General features: G+C 41.8%; 1 protein-coding gene across 1 annotated transcript in view; it reads right to left on the reverse strand.

The window, feature by feature from the left end:
- LOC101636900 (cytochrome P450 2J2) overlaps positions 1 to 19,301 on the reverse strand; it is a 25,907-nt gene that overhangs the window by 1,038 nt on the left and 5,568 nt on the right. The window contains exons 2-8 of the mRNA XM_012722740.1: positions 16,705 to 16,867; positions 13,206 to 13,355; positions 11,638 to 11,798; positions 8,926 to 9,102; positions 6,879 to 7,020; positions 4,530 to 4,717; positions 973 to 1,111 (exon numbers count right to left, since the gene is read on the reverse strand). Of these exons, the coding sequence (XP_012578194.1) occupies positions 973 to 1,111; positions 4,530 to 4,717; positions 6,879 to 7,020; positions 8,926 to 9,102; positions 11,638 to 11,798; positions 13,206 to 13,355; positions 16,705 to 16,867 (1,120 nt within the window). The remainder of the gene's footprint in view (positions 1 to 972; positions 1,112 to 4,529; positions 4,718 to 6,878; positions 7,021 to 8,925; positions 9,103 to 11,637; positions 11,799 to 13,205; positions 13,356 to 16,704; positions 16,868 to 19,301) is intronic.

A 19,301-nucleotide genomic window follows, 5' to 3' on the forward strand; every position in this document is an offset into this window, starting at 1 on the left:
AAAAAAAAACAAAAAAACTACTCCAAAATATGAGCAATCGAATGTCAGGTGTGGGTGTGCAAAGGAAGTGTGCAGGAGGGCACAGAGGGCCCTCTCCATGGCACCTGATTCAGCCTCTCTTTGAAGTCTTTCTTAGAAATGGGGGTTCTTCTTGAAACAGGTCCTTTGCTTCTATGTAGGCCATGAGGACCAGTGTTCACTCAAGGGCCAACTGGGCTCCACCCTTCTCCCTGTGCATGTTGCTGAAGTGGAGGCAGGACTGAGATTCAGTTCAATTCCTCCTGCTCCCCAGCCTTGTATTTTGAGGCAAATGAAGTGATCTCTCTCGGCATTAGTGAAAATGTGTGTTTGTCTGTGTTTAAGATGAAACAATATTTTATCTATTGTCAGGCTACACACTGAATTCAAATAGGCCAAATATATTGATAACTGATATGGTAAAGCAAAATATTTTAACATAGTTCTGGATAATAATAAGCATTTGTTTATAAGAATATTAACTTTATCTGGTTACCTCTCAATAAATGGAAAAAAATGTCATTTCAAAGACCACCTTTGAATTAAAAAATGGGAGGTGGGAGCAATAGCCACCACCAAAATGTCTGTGTCTGTGTATTTTTAATTTTTACTGATATTTTTCCTATTCTTCTTATTCTGAAGTTGCAAGAACAATGTACAGAAAAATGTATAAGAATAATACCAAGGATTTGTTTTTTCTGAACTATTAGAGAATACATCATCCACATCTCCTGGATGACCTCTGACAGGTATGTAACAGGGTGTCCCCAGGAAAAGGAGAGGCAGCCTAAGCAACATCCAGCCTAGGGAATCAATCCTGAGAAGCAAAGAACAGCAGAGGGAGCTGAGCTGTGAGGGGCAGGGTGTCTGGAGACTTTCCAAGCAAAGCAGAGAGTAGGAGTGGGAGAGAGCTGAGAGAACTCTGGCTTGTCACACTCCTTTATTATAACTCACCGATTGAGAAAGGCAGGAAGGATTCCTTTTTCTTAAACTGTCCATTCTCCAGAAAATGCTCCGGGTTGAACTTGTCAGGTGTGGCCCACACTTTGGGGTCCTTGTGCAGTGCAGTCAGATTAGTGAGGATCATGGTTCCCTAGGGAAAGGAGCAACGACTCAGGAGAGGGCTCACTCCCAACACTCGTGCACAGAGTGGTGGCTGTTCCCTGGCTCCCAGCTGCTCAGACCCTTCTCAAGCCCCTGCTCTGTGCTATAGGGGAGCTTGCAATAATGGACAGCAATTGTCAGCTGGGAAATTGACCGGGAAGTGTGGCTACTGTGAACAGCAGACTGGATCGTCTTCGCAGGGACATACCAGTGTAAGACTTGGGAGGGGCATGCACGCAACAGTTGGAGAATAACACCGCCACCTGCCAGTCAACACTGCAGGAGAATCAACCTGCTGTTCAGGCCAGTGCTAACTCTGGCAGCTCTATCAAAGCCACGGATAGCCCATTCATCTGTTTCTCCCCTTCTTTCTATCTGTTGCCTAGTGCAGGCCACAGGAAGGAACCAGGTTGCCCAGGGAAAGTGGTCACTATTCATCAGGGCACATAGCAAGGAACCCGGGCATCCTCTCAGCCATGAGCCCTCCCTTCCCTCATTATGTCTCTGGGCCTTCAGTGAGGCTGGTCAATGTCACTTTAAATTTCTCTAGGTTCTGTCACCTCCACTCTATGAACACCATTGCCCCCTTCGCCCTGGCCACTGTCTTGCTTGCAACAACTCCGGCAACAGCCATCTAGCTGTCCCCATTCCTTCTTCCCCTTTCAATCTGCCCCATTCTGAGAGCAGGCACACTCTGGACATGATGAAGTCATGTCAGCCCACTCACACCTTGATCTCCAGAGCCTTCAGTAGCTTCTCATCTCTCTTATATGGGAGCCCCTCACCTGTCCTGTCTCTCCTGCATATGCACCCACCTTGGGCAGACCTTGCTCTGGTTCTCAAAAGCACCGTGTTCCTGTTCATTTCCCTGCCTTTCACAAGCTGCTCACCTTGCCTGGAATGTCCTTCCTCCTTTGGCACTAATTTAATAATACTCAATCCCCCTCAGCTCAAGCATTGCTTCCCTTTGGAAGCCTAATCTGACCCTCCCTCCACCCCTACTCCCAATCTGCTGGCCAATATCTTTATGGAACCAGTGGGTGTTTGTCTTGAGCCGGTTACTACATTTGAAAGTGTGGACTTGCATGATTATTTTACTTAGGGTTGTTTTCCACCTCTAAGTACTTTAGGAGCTTAATGAATATTTGAGAATAATAACTGCTATTTTGAGCATTTTCTATGATAAGTACTGGATTAAATGTTCTTATTTGCATGACCTTATTTTACCTCCACAGGTAGGTTTAAATGCATTTTACAGACAAAGATAAAGAAACTCTGACAGGTTATCTAATATTCCCAGGGTGATACAGTGGTAGAAATAGAGCCATGATTTGAAGTAGGTCTATTTGATATAAAAGTTATGGCTCTGGACATCTACAACATACGATTAGATCTCTCAGTTCCCAGGATGGTTATTCAAGTTGATGTTAAAAAGCTGAGGTAGGCCCTCCCTGGTGGCGCAGCGGGTTAAAGCACAGCACTGAGAATCTGAAGCCACTTCCGCATGAGTTCAATTCCGCCTGCCGCCTGCCCCGGAGGAGACCACATGGCGAGCCAGACCTCTCCTGACCCGCCCGCTGCTTCCCTCAGCAGTGTACTTCGTAGATCTGCCTGTTCTGCTCCCCACTCTGTCTCTGGTGAAGCCTCTCACCACCCCTGAGCCTCTGGCCTGTACCCCAGTTCTGTATGCACAAATAAATAAATAAATCTTTAAAAAAAAAAAAAAAAGCTGAGGTAAAAGTAATCTGTTCAACTGGGCTGTTACCCTTGAGTTAAATGAGTCACTAGGAAATGTAAATAGAACCTGTGGAATAATTTATGCCTCAGTCTCCATCCTTAAGGGAATCAGTTAGTAAGAAACAAGGAATGTGATAGCGCACAATAGCTGCTTGTCTTGGCCCTGCAGGAGTATCGACCAGGGATGGTCCAATAGGCCAGCTCTTCTGGTTCCTCCCCTTGAGGCTGTGCCCACATGTGCCACATTCAGAGGGACCTGGGCAGACTGGAATGGATCCAGAAAGGCAGGCCAAGGTGATGAGAAGGCACTGCTAAAATGCAGAGTGCACACAGGAGAGGTCTGTGGAAGTCAGGAATCCATGTGTGCAGGGTGACCAGGATTTCCATGGTGAGGACAAAGGATTTAATATAGATCAAGTGAGAAAAAATGGCAGGGAGACTTTAAAATCAAAGAAAGTGATTTTAAATTCCCCTAGGTGGGACAGGGGTTAAGACTCAGCACTATGAATCGATCTGATCCACAGCCACTGCAGCACAAATTTGATCCCGAAATTGATCCTCGGCCAGGGAGGTGACCACATGGCCCAGCAGACCTCTGCTGTCTCGACTGCTGTGCCCCTCAGCAATGTATTTCAGTAAATCGCCTGTTCTGCTCCCCATTTTCTCTCTCTGGTGAATCCACTCACCTCCCACACCTCTGGCTTATATCCCAGCTCATGTATGTATAAATAAATAAAATAAATATTTTTTAAAAAATCAAAGAAAGCCAAGTCCTGTGAGATAACATGATGGCAAATAAAAAAGTTAAGCCAGGAAATCAGGAAGGAACAGACTTTGAACCCAGCTGTTGTTACTTTGTAGTTGAGAGAGTTTATGCAAGCTAATCACTCTCTGAGTCCCAGCTGCTTCATTTATAAAATGGGAATTACAGAACTGTTATCAGCATTAATGAAGACAGTTTTAAAGAATATATGTAGTTTATGTACATCATCACCACTTACTTACCACTGGTTCCATTCTCTGCCTTTAAGAGTCCACACCTAGATCGGTTTCCCTTGTGGGACAGTCATTCATGGGATTGTAAGTAAAAGATGGGAAAATATCTGCGGGGTATCATGTTAGGAACTCCAGCATTTGTTATTGGTACAAGTGTTCTGAAATGTCCCTTTGTATTTTAATATTTTATAACCCAGGACCGTGAACCAGAATTCTCTATAGTAAATCTAGCAGGCTTCTAGGGCTGAGAGGTGCCCTACGAGGGCATAGAAAAGAAGTTTTACTGAGAACTCTCCTTATCCCATGAAGAATTGCAAAACCCTGAGAAATTCCACTACCAAAAGAAAGCCAGGTTTTGCCTAAACATATCTGGAGATTTAAGAGGAAGCCTCTTTCCGCTCTATCAAAACTGTAAATATCTAGCTGAACTGAATGTTTAAAAGAGCACACATGGAGAAAAAGAACCTACTTTTATATCAGGTATAATAGATTTCTCTCATTTCTATTGAGGCCTTTATACAAGATGGCATTTTACTTTTAAGTTCATATTCCTATCAAGATTTCTCTCTTCTTCTATTGAGTCCTTTATACAAGATAGCATTTAACTTTTCAAGTTCATATTCCTATCATTTCAAGATGGACATAAAACTCTGAGGCCAGGTGTCCCCACTTACCTTGGGCAGATGGTATCCGGCCAGGGTGGTGGGTGTCGACACCGCCCTGGGCACATTCATGGGTATAATGTTCCCCATTCGCTGTACCTCATGGACGGCAGCGTAGGTGTAGGGCATGGAGTCTCGAAAAGCCATACCTGGCTGCTGGGACTGGCCAAGCACCCTGTCGATTTCAGCATGTACTTTTTCTGGAAAGTAAGAGAAGCTTCTATTATTCTTAGTATTCCGTATGTTCTGGTAAAGCTAGGAATGGAATAACCAGAATCAATTAACATGGCTAAAATTACAGTGGGTGCTAGACTCTAGGTTCTGTGAGGAATATGAATGAAAAGAAGGTCTTGGTGTAAGACAAATCTGTAAGCTCTAGCTCTACAACATTCTAGCTGAGAGTTACTTAAACTCTGTGAGAATTAGTTTCCACTTCTTATGAGTGACAATAGATCAACTCTCATCTTAAGGATATTTTGAGATTTACATGAACTGACTTAGGTGAGCAGGTCAACAAGTAAGTGACATTACTAACTGTTCACCCAAATCATTTTCCTACTTCACTCCCACAAGAGTTTAGCTTATCCCTCAGCCAAAGGCTACAACTCCCAGGTTTCGCAATACTAAATGGCTAGTGGAGCATATTCCTATTAATTGCAAAGTGCAATACTTACTATATGCTCTTAAAGGAAAGGCAAGCTCCCTTCCCCTCTGTCCCTTCTTATTGGTGGAAAGGCAGCCCTAGAGGTGAGCCATCTTTGATTTGCCCACCAGGGAAACATTCTAAATACATCAGAGCAACAATCTGGTAGGAGTCTATAACCCAAATGACTCTTCAGAGTTCAGCTTCAATTTTCTGCCTGAAAGAGAAATGAGCTACTGTTGTTTTTCAGCTACCTATTAAAATGTTTTTAATGATAAAAAATGAATGTAACATAAAAGGTATCATCTTAATAACTTTTAACTGTATTGCTGAATGATACTAGTATATTAGCATGATTGTGCAATGAATCTCCAGATCTTTTTTTTTTTTTGTATTAAACTGAAACTACATTCATGAAACATTTCTTATATCCCAGCCTCTGGCAACCATAATTCCACAATTCCACCATAATTGTATAACTCTGTTCCTATGGATTGATTAGATGTCATATGAGTGGAATCATACAATATTTGTCTTTTAGTGACTGGAATGTTTAGCTTAACATAATGTCCTCAAGGCTCATCTGCATTGTAGCACAAGTTAGCATTTCCTTCTTTTTTAAGGCTGGGTAATATTCCACAGCTTATCTGTCCATCCTTTGGATGAACACTGAGGTTATTTATACTTCTTAACCTGTGTAAATAATTCTGCTATGAATGTAGTATGAAGTTGTATTATTTTAAGTCACTGTTATTTTGGAGCTTCTATTATAGAAGCAAGTCTATATCCAAATATGATAGCTTTTAAAACTCTAAAAGATATAATTCACAGTTACAAATGCATTTTTGTATCATGACTTAGAATCCACACACATTGCATGCAGTTTTATAGGTTAGAACATGGCAAAAAATGATCTATTCCATTTTTATTTTAGGGAAAAGAGTCAGTTCCATTTTACTGAAATGATTTCCCATTAATAAGCAGTTACTACAGTTTATAAAACTGTATCTTAACAGATCCCCTTCCCTCAACTACTCAAACTATTCTGGGAAGTGGAGAAAGAAAAATTATTATAATAGCCCTGCCCTAGAATGGACTGAAATCCGTGGGGTAGATGTATGAATAATATGTGATGAACAGAGTAATGGAGGTACAAGAGGTCATCTCTAGAAGAAGCAAAAGCTAGTTTTTCCTAAAAGAGTAGAGTTGTATCTCAGAGAAGGTTGTATTGGAGCAGATTCTTCATGTAGAGTCTGTAGTTGTGGAGGAGAATGGCACAGAGGTATAAATACGGGAAGTCGGAGAAAGGACAGGTAGTTTAGTGATGACACCATGCAGGGCGGATGGAGTTGAGGCTGGATAGGCCTCAGAGGTACAATATGCCAGCCTCAGGACTTTGAACTTCATCTGCCTGATGCACATAACTAAAAGCCATAGCTAAATGGAGGGATAGGAGTTCCAGCTTTTCTTGGAACTCTCCACAATGTCTTCACTATTTGACCCACTAGAATTTTAGTTTTCTGATGACAAAGACTTATTTCTGTATTATGTGGCTCCCTTCACATCTTGATAGGAAACTTGAGGGATGTGCCTGCCTCAAGTTTCCTTTACCTCATGTCTATCCCTCTTTCTCTCTGGTGTCCGTGTTATCCTGTGGCCCCAGTGGTGAGGCAGCTGGCCTGGGAAGCCCTTTTCTTTCCTGGCCAAGGCACACTCACCCTGGATGTCGGGATTCAGGGCCATGTAAAGCAGTGCCCAACGCAGTGTCGTCGAAGTTGTCTCTGTTCCAGCGAAGAAGAGATCCAGGGTACAGAAGATGAGGCTTTCTTCATTGAAACTTGAAGTGGCATCATCACCATGCTAGAAAGCACAATGGTATGCATTTATTCAGAGGTTTCTTGGTTGCAATACCAAGGAATGGAATGTGGAAGGAAGGGTCCCTGAGAGAAAAGCCTTTCCCTCTGGCATGCTCACGAGGGAGAGAGTTATAATAGCATCTTCTGACCAAAAACTGGAAGCCTTGTTAGCTTGAGTGGATGGTAATCAAGATGACTATTTTTTTCTTATGCCTATAATTCGGGAGAAACTATTAATATAAGGGAACAAGAAATTATAGTAGTTAGTTATAGACTTAGTTTTTAATATTAACCACATCATTTACTGTCAGTGTGACCTGGGGTACGTTGCATTAACTTCCTGTTTTATAAAATAAAAATAACAATCCATATCCCTGAAGATAGCACTATGAATTATGCGAGATGCATGAGATAGCAAATTTTCAACATGTGCTATACCGATATCAGAAGGAGTAAACTGAAACCCTCTTATGTACAATTCCTATATCTCTTCATTAATCTTTTCCTTTGTAGGTGAAACCTCTCCAATTCAATCATCCCCATAGCACCCATACTCCATGTAGCAAGTTTCCTCCTTTGAGGAAAAAACAATGCTATATATTAAAGTTTCAAGATTTAACATCATGAAAGTTAAATCAATAAGGCGAAATAAAAGAAGGAAAGAAATACAACTCCAGGAGGAAAAATGGATAATCTGTTTGCTCAAAAAATGACACTGATATCCTGATGTATATCCTTCAGGAAATAATCCCCAGGCATCCACGTGACTTTCCTATAATGTTGGACGTGGGATGAGAGGGGAAGGGAAATATTCCCCAAAGGCCTGAGCTTAGACTCTGGAATGTCACTCAACCTTAGCTGTATTATTAAATGGTGGCTGAGAAGAGGTAGGTAACTGGACCCAGACCCATTTAAAAATGAATCAGGGCCCCGAGGCTCTGAGGCTATTTTTCAGGTAGTGCATCGCTCCTGTAGACAGGGGCAGAGAACAGAAGATGAAAAGGCAGAGTTTGGGCATTCTCAAGGTCACAAATCATATGTGAGTAACCCCCTATTTATATCATTAAATCCTGAGTAACTGCTCTCTGCCCTGTATGAAATACTGACTCTTTATTTTCCTGTGATAGAAAAATGATGTCACACAACAAAAAGTCCAAGTGTTAAGTTCAAAAATCTGCACATGTTCCTTTCACTGGCAAAAGGGATTTTGTAGCTGTGATTAAATTAAGGTTCTTGATATGGGAAGTTTATCCCAGATGACCCCACCAGGCCCAATATAATCACAAAAGTCAAGAGGGTTAGAAAGAGAAGATGTAGGGCCCTCCCTGGTGATGCAAGGAGTTAAAGTGCAGCACCATGAAGCTCACTGCAGCAGCTTCACCACAAGTTCTATCCCCAGCCAGGGAGGTGGCCCACATGGCACAGCAGACCTGGCCTGCCTGCTGCTTCCCTCAGCAGTGTACTTTGTCGATATGCCTGTTCTGTTCCCCACTCTGTCTCTGGTGAATCTTCTCATTCCCCTGCACCTGTACCCCAGTTCTATATGCATAAATAAATCTTTAAAAAAAAAAAGGAAGATGTAAAAATGATAACTGTGAAAAAGATACCACCTCTGACTTTGAAGATGGAAGAGGGGCCTTAAACCAAGAAGTATAAGCTGTCTCTAAAGCTGCAAAATTAAGGACACCGATTCTCCACTAAACTATTCTGAAGTAATCTGGCCTCTCAGCCCTTTGATGTTAGCCCAGTGGGACAGGTTTTAGGCTTCTGCGCTCCAAAACTGTAATAAAATTAATCTGTGCTGTTTTAAGCCATTGAGTTGGGGTAACTTGTTACTTGAATAGAAAACTATTATACCTCTATTTGCTTCTTAAGAGCCAAACTTAGGGAACAACTTTGGTTTCCTTACCTTTTCCATTTCCTTAAGATAAGCATCAATAAAGTCTCTTGGTTTATCAGGATCCCAGTCTTTCTTGTGGTTTTCAATCATATGAGCAACAAATAATTTCATTTTGTCCCAATACTTGAATAATTTTTTGTGAGGTCCAGGTAAGAAATCCATTATCCGTGGAATGACATTGTAGAGCTAATTGATAAAACAGTATAATTGTGAAGACACTGTGCCCAATTTCTTTACATAACCCTTGGAGTTACATTTGCCTATTCCTACCTCTTTCACCCTCCTCTGTTTGCTCTAGAGAAAGCACTTCAGCCTTACCTTAAAAATATAGGCAGTGGCCTTCCCTGGTGGCGCAGCGAGTTAAAGCGCAGCACTAAGAAGCTTAAAAAACTTCCACATGAGTTAGATTCCCACCTGCCCCGGGGGTGACCACATGGTGTGGCAGACCTCTCCTGACCTGCCCACTGCTCCCCTCTGCAGTGTACTTCATTGACCTGCCTGTTCTGCTACCCGCTCTGTCTCTGGTGAATCCTCTCACCCTCCTCATCTCTGGCCTGTACCCCAGTTCTATATGAATAAATAAATAAGTCTTTAAAAAAAAATATATATATATATAGGCAGTACACACCACTTCTCACACTGCAACTGTTTTGTTACCCTAGTGTAAACCACCAATACTTTTTTTTTTACCCTGGCTGTTTAATAGGCTTCAACAGATTTCCTGACTCTATGATTAACTTCATTCCCAGTCTATATTTTAAAGCACTGCCAGGAGGCTCACTTCATTGAATAATCAAATCATATCTCCTGTGCTTTCAATTCTACAATGACTTTCAATGACACTCAGTTTGACATCATTGCCAGAGCCTGTAATCTCTACAGGGGTCAGCTGCTTAGTTATCACTTCTTGCCATCTTATTCTCTCTTAGTCTTTCAGTCAGCCTTATAGGTCACTGAGATAACATCTCAGGTCTTCCTGCTTTAGGCCTTTGATTTGCAATTCCTCTGCCTAGAATATTCTCCTTTCAAGAAAAGAGTGAAGTTTGGACACAAAAGCCCACACAGTATGAAATTAGAAGGTTGGTAATATCAAGTGATCACCATATAAGTAGTGCAACTGCTTTGGGAGACTTTAGGCATCCTGTATGTCCAGGTATACATGCAGGGGAAGAGTGGGCAAGTTTTCAAGAATGTTAATGGCAGACTTATTTATGCCATCCTCAAGCTGGAAACAATAGACTAGAACAATAAACAATGGCAATTCATACAGTGAAATACTACTCAGAATATTTTCTACTGAAGACCAATACAGATGATTTTTATAATAGTCTGTTCAGCAAGAGGCCAGTTACAGAAGCGTGCCTCTGAGGAGGATAGGAATGGATGAGGGGTACCAGGGGGTTGGGGGAAACAAGAGTGGGGGGACATAAAAGCAATGCAATATCGTGCCTTTCAAATAAAGCAACCTATGTACATAGTTATATGACCTGTAAACTTCTATGCCCTATGGGAATGGTAAAAATTTTCTCTGTATATAACATTTTATAAAACAATTTATCAAACCACTAAAGCCAACCGATTGATTTTAGATAGTGACGTCCATTTTAAAAAGGTTTATTTAACTCAAAAAGGAAGTCCCCATCAGTGTCTGCCATCAGCCCCCAAGTCTTTAATACAATACGAAAATGATAGTAAGGCAAAATGGCTCTTGGACATGAAGAGTATACACACACACACACAAACTTAATTCATCTCTGGGTCTTGCTTTTACAGGTCAGTAACAGCAACAACCTCGAGGGGAGCTACAAGGCCTGCTAGGGACTGAGAATGCAGATAAAGCAGCTATCCACAGACAGGGCATCTTGAACAAACGGAATCCTGGCCCTGGACTCCTATTATAAATAAAGTTTTTTGTAATCAGCTTGGACAGATGGAGTTCTTAATTGGTTTTAGGATCACTGTTAGTATGTTGCTTACTTCTTTTGATCACTGGGCCTTCTCTCCTGAATCACCTATTTTGTGTTTACCTCCAGAATGGGAGATATTAAAATTTTGAAATGTCAAAAGTCAAGGGTCTAGACAGTTGGGTATATAACTCTGCAGCAACAACTTAGGCTGGTAGGATTCTGCTCCTCTATGCTCCCCCCAACCTTGGCCCCTATTCAGCAGGAAGTATTCCCAGAAGATGGACATTTACTCATTGCCACTCAAGAATGAGGAGATGGGAATTGTCACTGGCCTAGTAACCATAAGTTCCCTGTCCTGTTTGTCGTGGCTTTGCTTCTGTTTTCCTTTCCTTTCAGACAAAACCAGAAAACCAGGCAAAACTTACTGAAATCAAGATGAGACAGGAGAGGAGAGTTATCCCAGAGCCTCACTAGAATAGTAAAAATCACACCCACAAGCACCGTGACAAATCTTGCCAAAACCAAATTTTGAAGGAAAAAGAGCATGCATTCAATTCTGGAATCCCTCCCTGTTTCTCTGAAATCCTGCTGATGCCTACTCTTTAACCCTTCCCCTTCTTTATTACCCCAAATACAATTCCCTGCTTCTCCCCAGTTTGGGCAGATGGCTTTTATGACAGTGATCTATCATGTCATTGTGTTTGCTGGCATCTGATTAAACCTGATTTTCTCCCAACTTTAAATCTTGAGTTTTGTTTTATGAATTGTGAGTTGCCAGCCCCAGAAAAATGTTATAGAAATAGAATTGCTTTACCTGGCACCACAGTGAAGTTTCCAGACATGTTACATCATCCAGCAGCCTCAGCAGCTCCTGGAACTGATCATCCTGGTACTCAAAGCGCTCCCCAAATGTGACTGAGCAAATAATATTGGAAACTGCATTGTTGATCTTGAAGTGGGGGTCAAAGGGTTGTGCTGGAGTGGAAGAAGTATTGGAATGGATTCTTTAGAGAGATTGGTTTCTATTTTCCATGGCATGTTTACTGTACATGATATGACATCGAGTATTGAACCAAACACGAGGCTCTGGCCACAGACCCCCATACAGGTTCTAGCATATAGTAAATACTCAGGCAAAGCCTGGGAAGTTAAACTGGTGACCAGGGTGGTCAAAATCAGTAAGGGACAGACGAACAGATATAAGATATGAACAGACAATGCATCAGAAGAATATATCCTGAAGGCCAAGAAACAAATGAAAAAAAGTGTTCATTACTTTCAATAAGAAGATGCAAGTTATAATCACGGCGAGATACCATCTCATGCCTGTGAGAACGGCTGCTATGAAATAAACCTCCAACAACCACTGAAGAGGATGTGGAGAAAAAGAACTCTAATTCACTGTTAGTGCAAATGGGATCTGGTACAACCATCATGGAAAGCAGCCTAGATTTACCCTAAAAAATGAAAAGTGGAAGTCCCACATGGCCCAGCAAGCCCACTTAGGCATCCACCCAAAGAAAATGAAACTAGCAGCCCAATAAACCTTATGGTCCACAATGTCATACCAGTATTATTTTCAATAGCTAGGAAGTGGAAGCAGCCTAAATGGCATCAGAAATGGTTGGATTAGACTATGGAGTATATTCAGACTATGGAGTAACATGGAACCACAGGAAAGTATGAAATATGGCTGTTTTCAATAAAATTGGAGGGAGTTTGAGAGAGTTATGTATAGTAAAGCAAGTCAGAATGATAAAAACAAATATTGGAGATTTATTTAGAAACAGTTTGAGAACAAAAATCATTCTCCAAAACCAGTGGACATCCATGGACACCATGTAGGTTCTTAGGTTCAAAGGGAGGTGAGGAAGGGAAGGGACAAGGGGATATAAAGGGTGGTAGCAAGGAAAATAAACATTAGTAGAACTGTTAAAAATAAAACAAAATTGGGTCCTCCTTGGTGGTGCAGTGGGTTAAAGCACAGCACTAAGAAGCTAAAGCCACTGCAGTATGAGTTTGATCCCCAGGCATAGCAGACCTCTCCTGACCCGCCCGCTGTTTCCCTCAGCTGTGTGTTTCGTCCATCTGCCTGTTCTGCTCCCCATTCTGTCTCTGAAACCTCTCACCCCCCTACAGCTCTGGCCTGTACCCCATTTCTGTATGCATAAATAAATAAATCTTAAAAAAAAATTAGCTTTGGGTTTAAAGCCATCTTCTTGTGCTAATTCTAGAACTCCAGGAAGACAGGGTTGTGGTTAGCTGTGTTACATCTTCAATTGTCTCACCTGTTACTGGGTAGAGGACAGGCCCTGACTATGAGAATCTTTTAAGAGACTCAATAAGCTACCACCTCCTGCATCTATCCTGTGAAACACTCACCTTCCTCCTTTTCTATTTCCTGGACGAGGTAATGGGCTTCCTCCTGGATGCGTTCCTCTAAGGTCTTCTTCCCTAAGCCAAAGTTCCTTAGTGTCATCAAGGCGAATCTCCTTTGCTCCTTCCATACCTGACCATTGGACATGACCAATCCTGGGGGAAAAAAAAAGACAACATTGTGGTATTCAAATTCTAGGAGATGAAAACTGATATTTAATGGCAGGTTTGTAACAAATGGAGGGAAAAAATGAAGTATTGAAAGCTAGTCACAGGAATAAGCCCAGGGCACTGCTATAATGACTACATTTCCTGATTGGTTGAAATGTTAGGTACTTTAGTAACTTTTATGTCTTATGTAATTTAGTGCTCACAAAAACTCTAGGAGGAAGATAGAGCTATCCCCCAATCCCATTTTGCTGATAAGAAAATTAACATACAGGAATAAATTTAACCTGGCAGGTCCTAGTGAATAAGTAGCTGAGCAAACATCCAAATTCAGGTGTGTCTGACTCCACAATCATGATTACTGGCCATGAAAGCATATCGAAGTATCTAGGGCATGTTACATATGAAGAACACACCCACAGAAAAGACTGAGTCTAAGTTCTGAAGGAGGCAAGGTTTTATAGGAGAGGTCCCAATTAAGCAGGACCCAAAAAGCTGAAGGAATGATGAAAGAAAACAAGGAATAGTGAAGAATCCATGCAGAAGGAATTGCAAAGCAAAGGGAACAACCATCCAGGTGTAATCAATGGAACTTCATGGATTTTATACTCAGGGTAAGGTCACTCCTTTTGAGTTGCTATTTTCACAGCACTCTGCAATTCTTCAGAACATGTCTTTGCCACCTAAAACACCAGTAAAATCATCCTTCTTGTCAAATCCAAGGGGAACTTTTCAGACTCTTGTGTTTCAACAGCACGAGACTCTTTTTTTTTAAATTTAAAAAATATATTTATTTATGTTTTTAAAAAAGATTTATTTATTTATTCATATAGAACTAGGGTACAAGTCAGAGTTGTGGGAGGTGAGAGGATTCACCAAAGACAGAGTGGGGAGCAGAACAGGCAGATTGACAAAGTACACTGTTGAGGGGAGCAGCTGGTGGGTCAGGAGAGGTCTGCTGTGCCATGTGGGTCAGCTCCCTGGCTAGGGATTGAACTCGTGCTGCAGTGGCTTGCAATGGCTTCATAATGTTGTGCTTTAACCTGTTGTGTCACTAAGGAGGACCCTATTTATTCATGTTTTACCTCATCCTTCATTCATTTTGTACATTTTTTCATCTCTGTTTTAATCCCTGTGGATGTCCCACCACCAGTTCACCCGTGTGCCATCACCATAGTCCCGTGCGTGCTTCCTGCCCTAGCTTTGATCCTATTCTCCTCTCCACCCCTTGTAAAATGTCTCTGGTCTATAGTTCATTGTTTTTCCATTTTTGCTTTTTTACAATTTCTTTCCCCACCCTGATCCCTTATACTCCTGCTATGAGTGAAACCATCTGGTATTTTTCTGTTCCGGCTTATTGTACTAAGCATGATCCCTTCCAGCTCCATCCATGTTGCTGAGAAAGGCATGAGTTTATCTTTTTGATTCTTTTTTAACTATGTTCTTCCAGTGGTACTCAGGGTACCTCACTCTCCTGACTTCCCTCTTCATTCTCTGGCAGCAGACAACATTGTCCTGTATCATTTGCTAGTTCATCTTCTACCAAATTCTGAAATGATTGAGTCAAGATTATGCCTGAAACTTGGGCCTCCCTGGGGATTCAGGGATTAAAGACAGTGTTATCAAGTGATCGCCAGCCACTGGTGCATGAGATGGATCCCCAGCCTGTGGCCAGGGCACTAACCCATATGGCACAGAAGACCTCTCCTGTCCTGTCTCCCGCTGCTCCCCTCAGCAGTGTATTTCAGTTGATCTGCCTGTTCTACTCCCCACTCTGTCTCTGGTGAATCCTCTCACCCCTTGCACCTCTGGTCTATACCCCTGCTCTAGTTTACATAAATAACTAATTCTTAAAAAAAAAAAAAGATTAGGCCTTAATATCCTATCTGTTCTTACTCTATACTCTGTTTCTGGGAAATCTCACCAATTCCTACAATTTTAAATAACATCCATTAGCAGTGACCATCTATTCTGTCCTTGGTCTCGTGACATATACACAATTGTCTGCTTGATTTTCTGACTTAAAGGCATTTTAAACTGAGCATATCCATTGCTGAATTCATGATTTTCTACATACAACCCACTAAGTCAAACTAAGCAGTTTATCTTCCACCAAATATCCCTTTTTCCAGAATCTAGCCATGTGTGTGTCTACCTCTACACTGCCTTCTTCTCCTTTCCCCTTCCATCTAGGACATTCTGTCTTACTGGATTTACCTCCTGAACATTTTAAACCCATATAGGTCCTCTGATACTTTATTGGTCTAACCCATTGTACTGCCACTTCTTGCCGCCTTCTTGGTTTGAGTTACCACCTTCTCTAACCTGAAATAGTTCAATAGTCTCCTGCTTCTTTTATTGTATTCCCCACACTGCAGCCTAGGTAGGTCTTTAAATGATATGATGAAATATAGTGATTCACTTCCCTACCTAAAACCTCCTCTTAGAAGGATAAAAGCAACATTGTTAACAAGAATTTGCATGAGCTATTCCTTGTGAAGATTGTCAACTTCGTGTCCATTTAATTATCTCCATGAATCCATGTGGTTGAAACACTAGCCGCCTTTCAATTCATCGTCCGTCTTTCTTTCCACCCCAGGGACTTTTCACATCCTATTCCCTCTGCTTGATTACTGAACTGAAAGTTACTTACATTAACTTTTCCTGAAGCCCACAGCTAGAGAAGAAGCCCTTAATAAGCGCATCCTGCTCGTATACACACAACACTAAGCTCCTCAATGCTTCTTGAATTGAATGGAAGTTACCTGGGGAGAGGGGCTGTATCTGTCCTGCTTGCTATCACTCATGCCTACCACTGTGCTTCACACAGCGGGTAGTAAGTAGGATAAGTGGAGATGAAGTTAATGGAGAAAACATTTCCCAAGAGGAACTAAGAATGGTGCTTTGCTAGAGAAATAAACTTCAGCTTTTCATTTACATTTGCAAATGGTTAAGTTTATTAATTACTCACGATAAACTTCTTTTTCTCCAAACTTTCTAACATAGATTAGAAGACTTGAGATGCACTATGGGGATGGTCTTTATGGGAATGCCTCTTCTTCTGTTAACACAGAGAAATGTGGTTACGTGTTTATTAAAATGAGAATAGGTTCATGTAGGTGGCACAGTTCTCTCAAACCCCTGACGTTAGGGCTCACCCTTCCAAATCTTTGAAAAGATGCTCTCAACAGGGAAGTGTGAGTATGTAGCTTCCTTAAGTGGTAGGAAATTTATAAGGAACCAGGACTCTGGGGATGATGGAGAATTATAGTCACAGAGGCACCTTTCAGAGACCATAAGAATATCAAAGTCATCTTACATGGCTCAAGAAACTTACCATTTGTCTTAAAGAAATGTCCTCGAAGAGGCATTACAGGGCGGTCCACGAAGTTTTGGTCCTGGTTGACAAGGGCTTCTTTGATTAAGGCCAACCCACTTATAATTACTGAACGCATTTGGCCGAAATCCAGGCTCAGCAAGTTTCCATATTTCTTCACATACTAAAAAATAGTCAAATAGTCACAGATGAATATGCACATGTCTGTGGGCCCAAAAAGGAGGACTAAAGGTATGCCTGTGTGTGAGGGAGTATATCGAGGGGAGTCTGTGTACAGACGTAATCATGTGTCTGGTCTAAGGAGAAGATTGGCCCCTATTATCTCTTTTCTTTTACTCAACTAGGTCACTTTTAACTTGCTGCAGAGCATGCAAGGTCCTTACATAGCATCCATTCATACATTCAATCTACATGAAGTGAGTGAGCATCCAGGATGATCCAAGATGTGTCCCCAGCTAGAGGCATGACAATTGAACTCTCATAAAATACATGTGGTCTTTAACCTCAAGCCTCCAGAGAATGTGAAGGGGAAGAGTTTGCAGATGTGACTCACCAAAGGAAGCCAAGTTATACTTAGTGTGAGAATGGTGTTGCAAGCATGGACTTCTCAGTAAAATATATGCTTAATCAGAAATGAATGCCCCGCTCCTCAACATGTGATAGAGAATTCATTATATGTGTGGGTCCAGACATGGAGTTATATGTGATATTGACTGTATGGTTCACAAACTGTAGGTTCTAGAGAAAATTGCTCCTGAATCTTAGTTCTCTTGCAATAAAAGGTGGATAATTATTCCTCCCTCAAAGGGTTTTTGTGAAGACTGTAAGCAGCAATAAGAAAGCCACTTTGTTTTCTGGTGCCTGGCATGTGGCCACACGAGTCTCTATGGAATGAACAGTCTCTGTGTGCAAAGGGATCTGGACATGTGGTCATAGCAACAGAGAGGACAAGCACTAACGGGTGACTGTGCTGCAGGAAGGCCCTCCTGGCACCCTGTTGCCTGCCTTTCTCATCTTATCTCACTTAATCTCATGGCCATCTTATGTTCATAATGATTTTCCTTATCTTTCAGAAAAGGAGAGCAAAGAGTAGTCAAGTTATCAAGTGGTGGAGGGAACCTGAAGGCATCATGTGAGGTTAGAGGGCAAAGACATGAACCTGAGGTGGTGTCAGGATCTTAGAGCCTAGTGGGGGTGACAGTGGGAGTGAGAATGAAAGTGAGATGAGGGATCTGGGTGAGATGGGGGAGACAAAGAAAGAGAATGAAAGAGGGGGTGGGTGTGTCACTACTGTCACCAAGGTGCAGATATGTGCATGTTTGATTTGAATGACAGTGATGGTTATCAAACCTTCAAACCAGTGATGGTTTCCTAACCTTTATTTTTTTTAAACATTTATTTATTTATGCATACAAAACTGGGGTACAGGCCAGAGGTGCAGGGGTAGTGAGCAGCTTCACCAGAGACAGAATGGGGGGTAGGACAGGCAGATCAATCAAGCACACTGCTGAGGGGAGCAGTGGGTGAGTCAGGAGAGGTCTGCTGGGCCATGTGGATCACCTCCGGGGTGGGGATCGAACTCATGCTGAAGTGGCTTTAGCTTCTCAGTGCTGTGCTTTAACCTGCTGTGTCACCAGGGAGGGCCCTTTCCTAACCTTTTTATTCAAGAGCTAATTTCAGTAGACCTGTAGCTTCTTGTCTATCTATAGCTATAGTGGTATCAGAAGTATTCCATGTTCTCCAGGTGTCTGGGGCATCTCCTCATCACCCCCATGCACATATGCACTCCTGTGTCACCTTCAGCATCTTGGACTCCACTATCCTCGTCAGAGCAAATGCAACAGATTCAGTCTCATCCCACCACCCTGCTCCGCTATTGAAAACCAAGTCTGAACTAAATCCTTCCACTGGTCTTTGGGCCAAAATCATGGCCTTTCATCAGTCTATGTCCATCTCTCGCACAGTGTGTCCTCTCTTGCTGGAAAGAACAGAGCCAAGGTTCCATCTCAAGTTGTTGTGCCTCTATAGTGCATCTTTTTGCTTCTATTAAATGAATGTCTCCACATAAATCAAGAAGATTTTTTTTTTATTTCATCTTGCTGAGTACCTGGATGAACTCTCTAGACATTACAAAAAGAATTCTTGACTAATTTAGAATATTCAGTAAGCATGGTTTGGGAACAGTTGGAAATCTCAGCTTAAGCAAAATGACTCCTAACTGAAAATGTATACAGCCTAGAATCTCAGTTTATACTTGAGAGGGATTGAGCACTCCATTAATATTTACAAAAATGAACTTTGTCTATCTATGTCTGTTTCCAAGCAAACAGAACTATATCAGAAATGGTATAAGATGATCAACTATGTAGCCATGGATAGGCTGAATGATTTCCTGAAGTTGCAGCATCAACAATGGTGCAATCTAATGACTCTTAAGTGCACCGAGCCAATTATACAACCGGTTGATCACTCTACAGATGTAAATATATGACTCAGAGTATATTTAAGAAACTTTTGTATGGTAGAAGATTCTTTCCAAAGCACAACATTAAACCAGTCATTAAAAAAAAAGAAAAGGCCCTTCCTGGTAGCGCAGC

The sequence above is a fragment of the Condylura cristata genome, unplaced genomic scaffold (genome assembly GCF_000260355.1).
Source record: "Condylura cristata isolate star-nosed mole 26May11 unplaced genomic scaffold, ConCri1.0 scaffold00008, whole genome shotgun sequence".
NCBI lineage: Eukaryota > Metazoa > Chordata > Mammalia > Eulipotyphla > Talpidae > Condylura > Condylura cristata.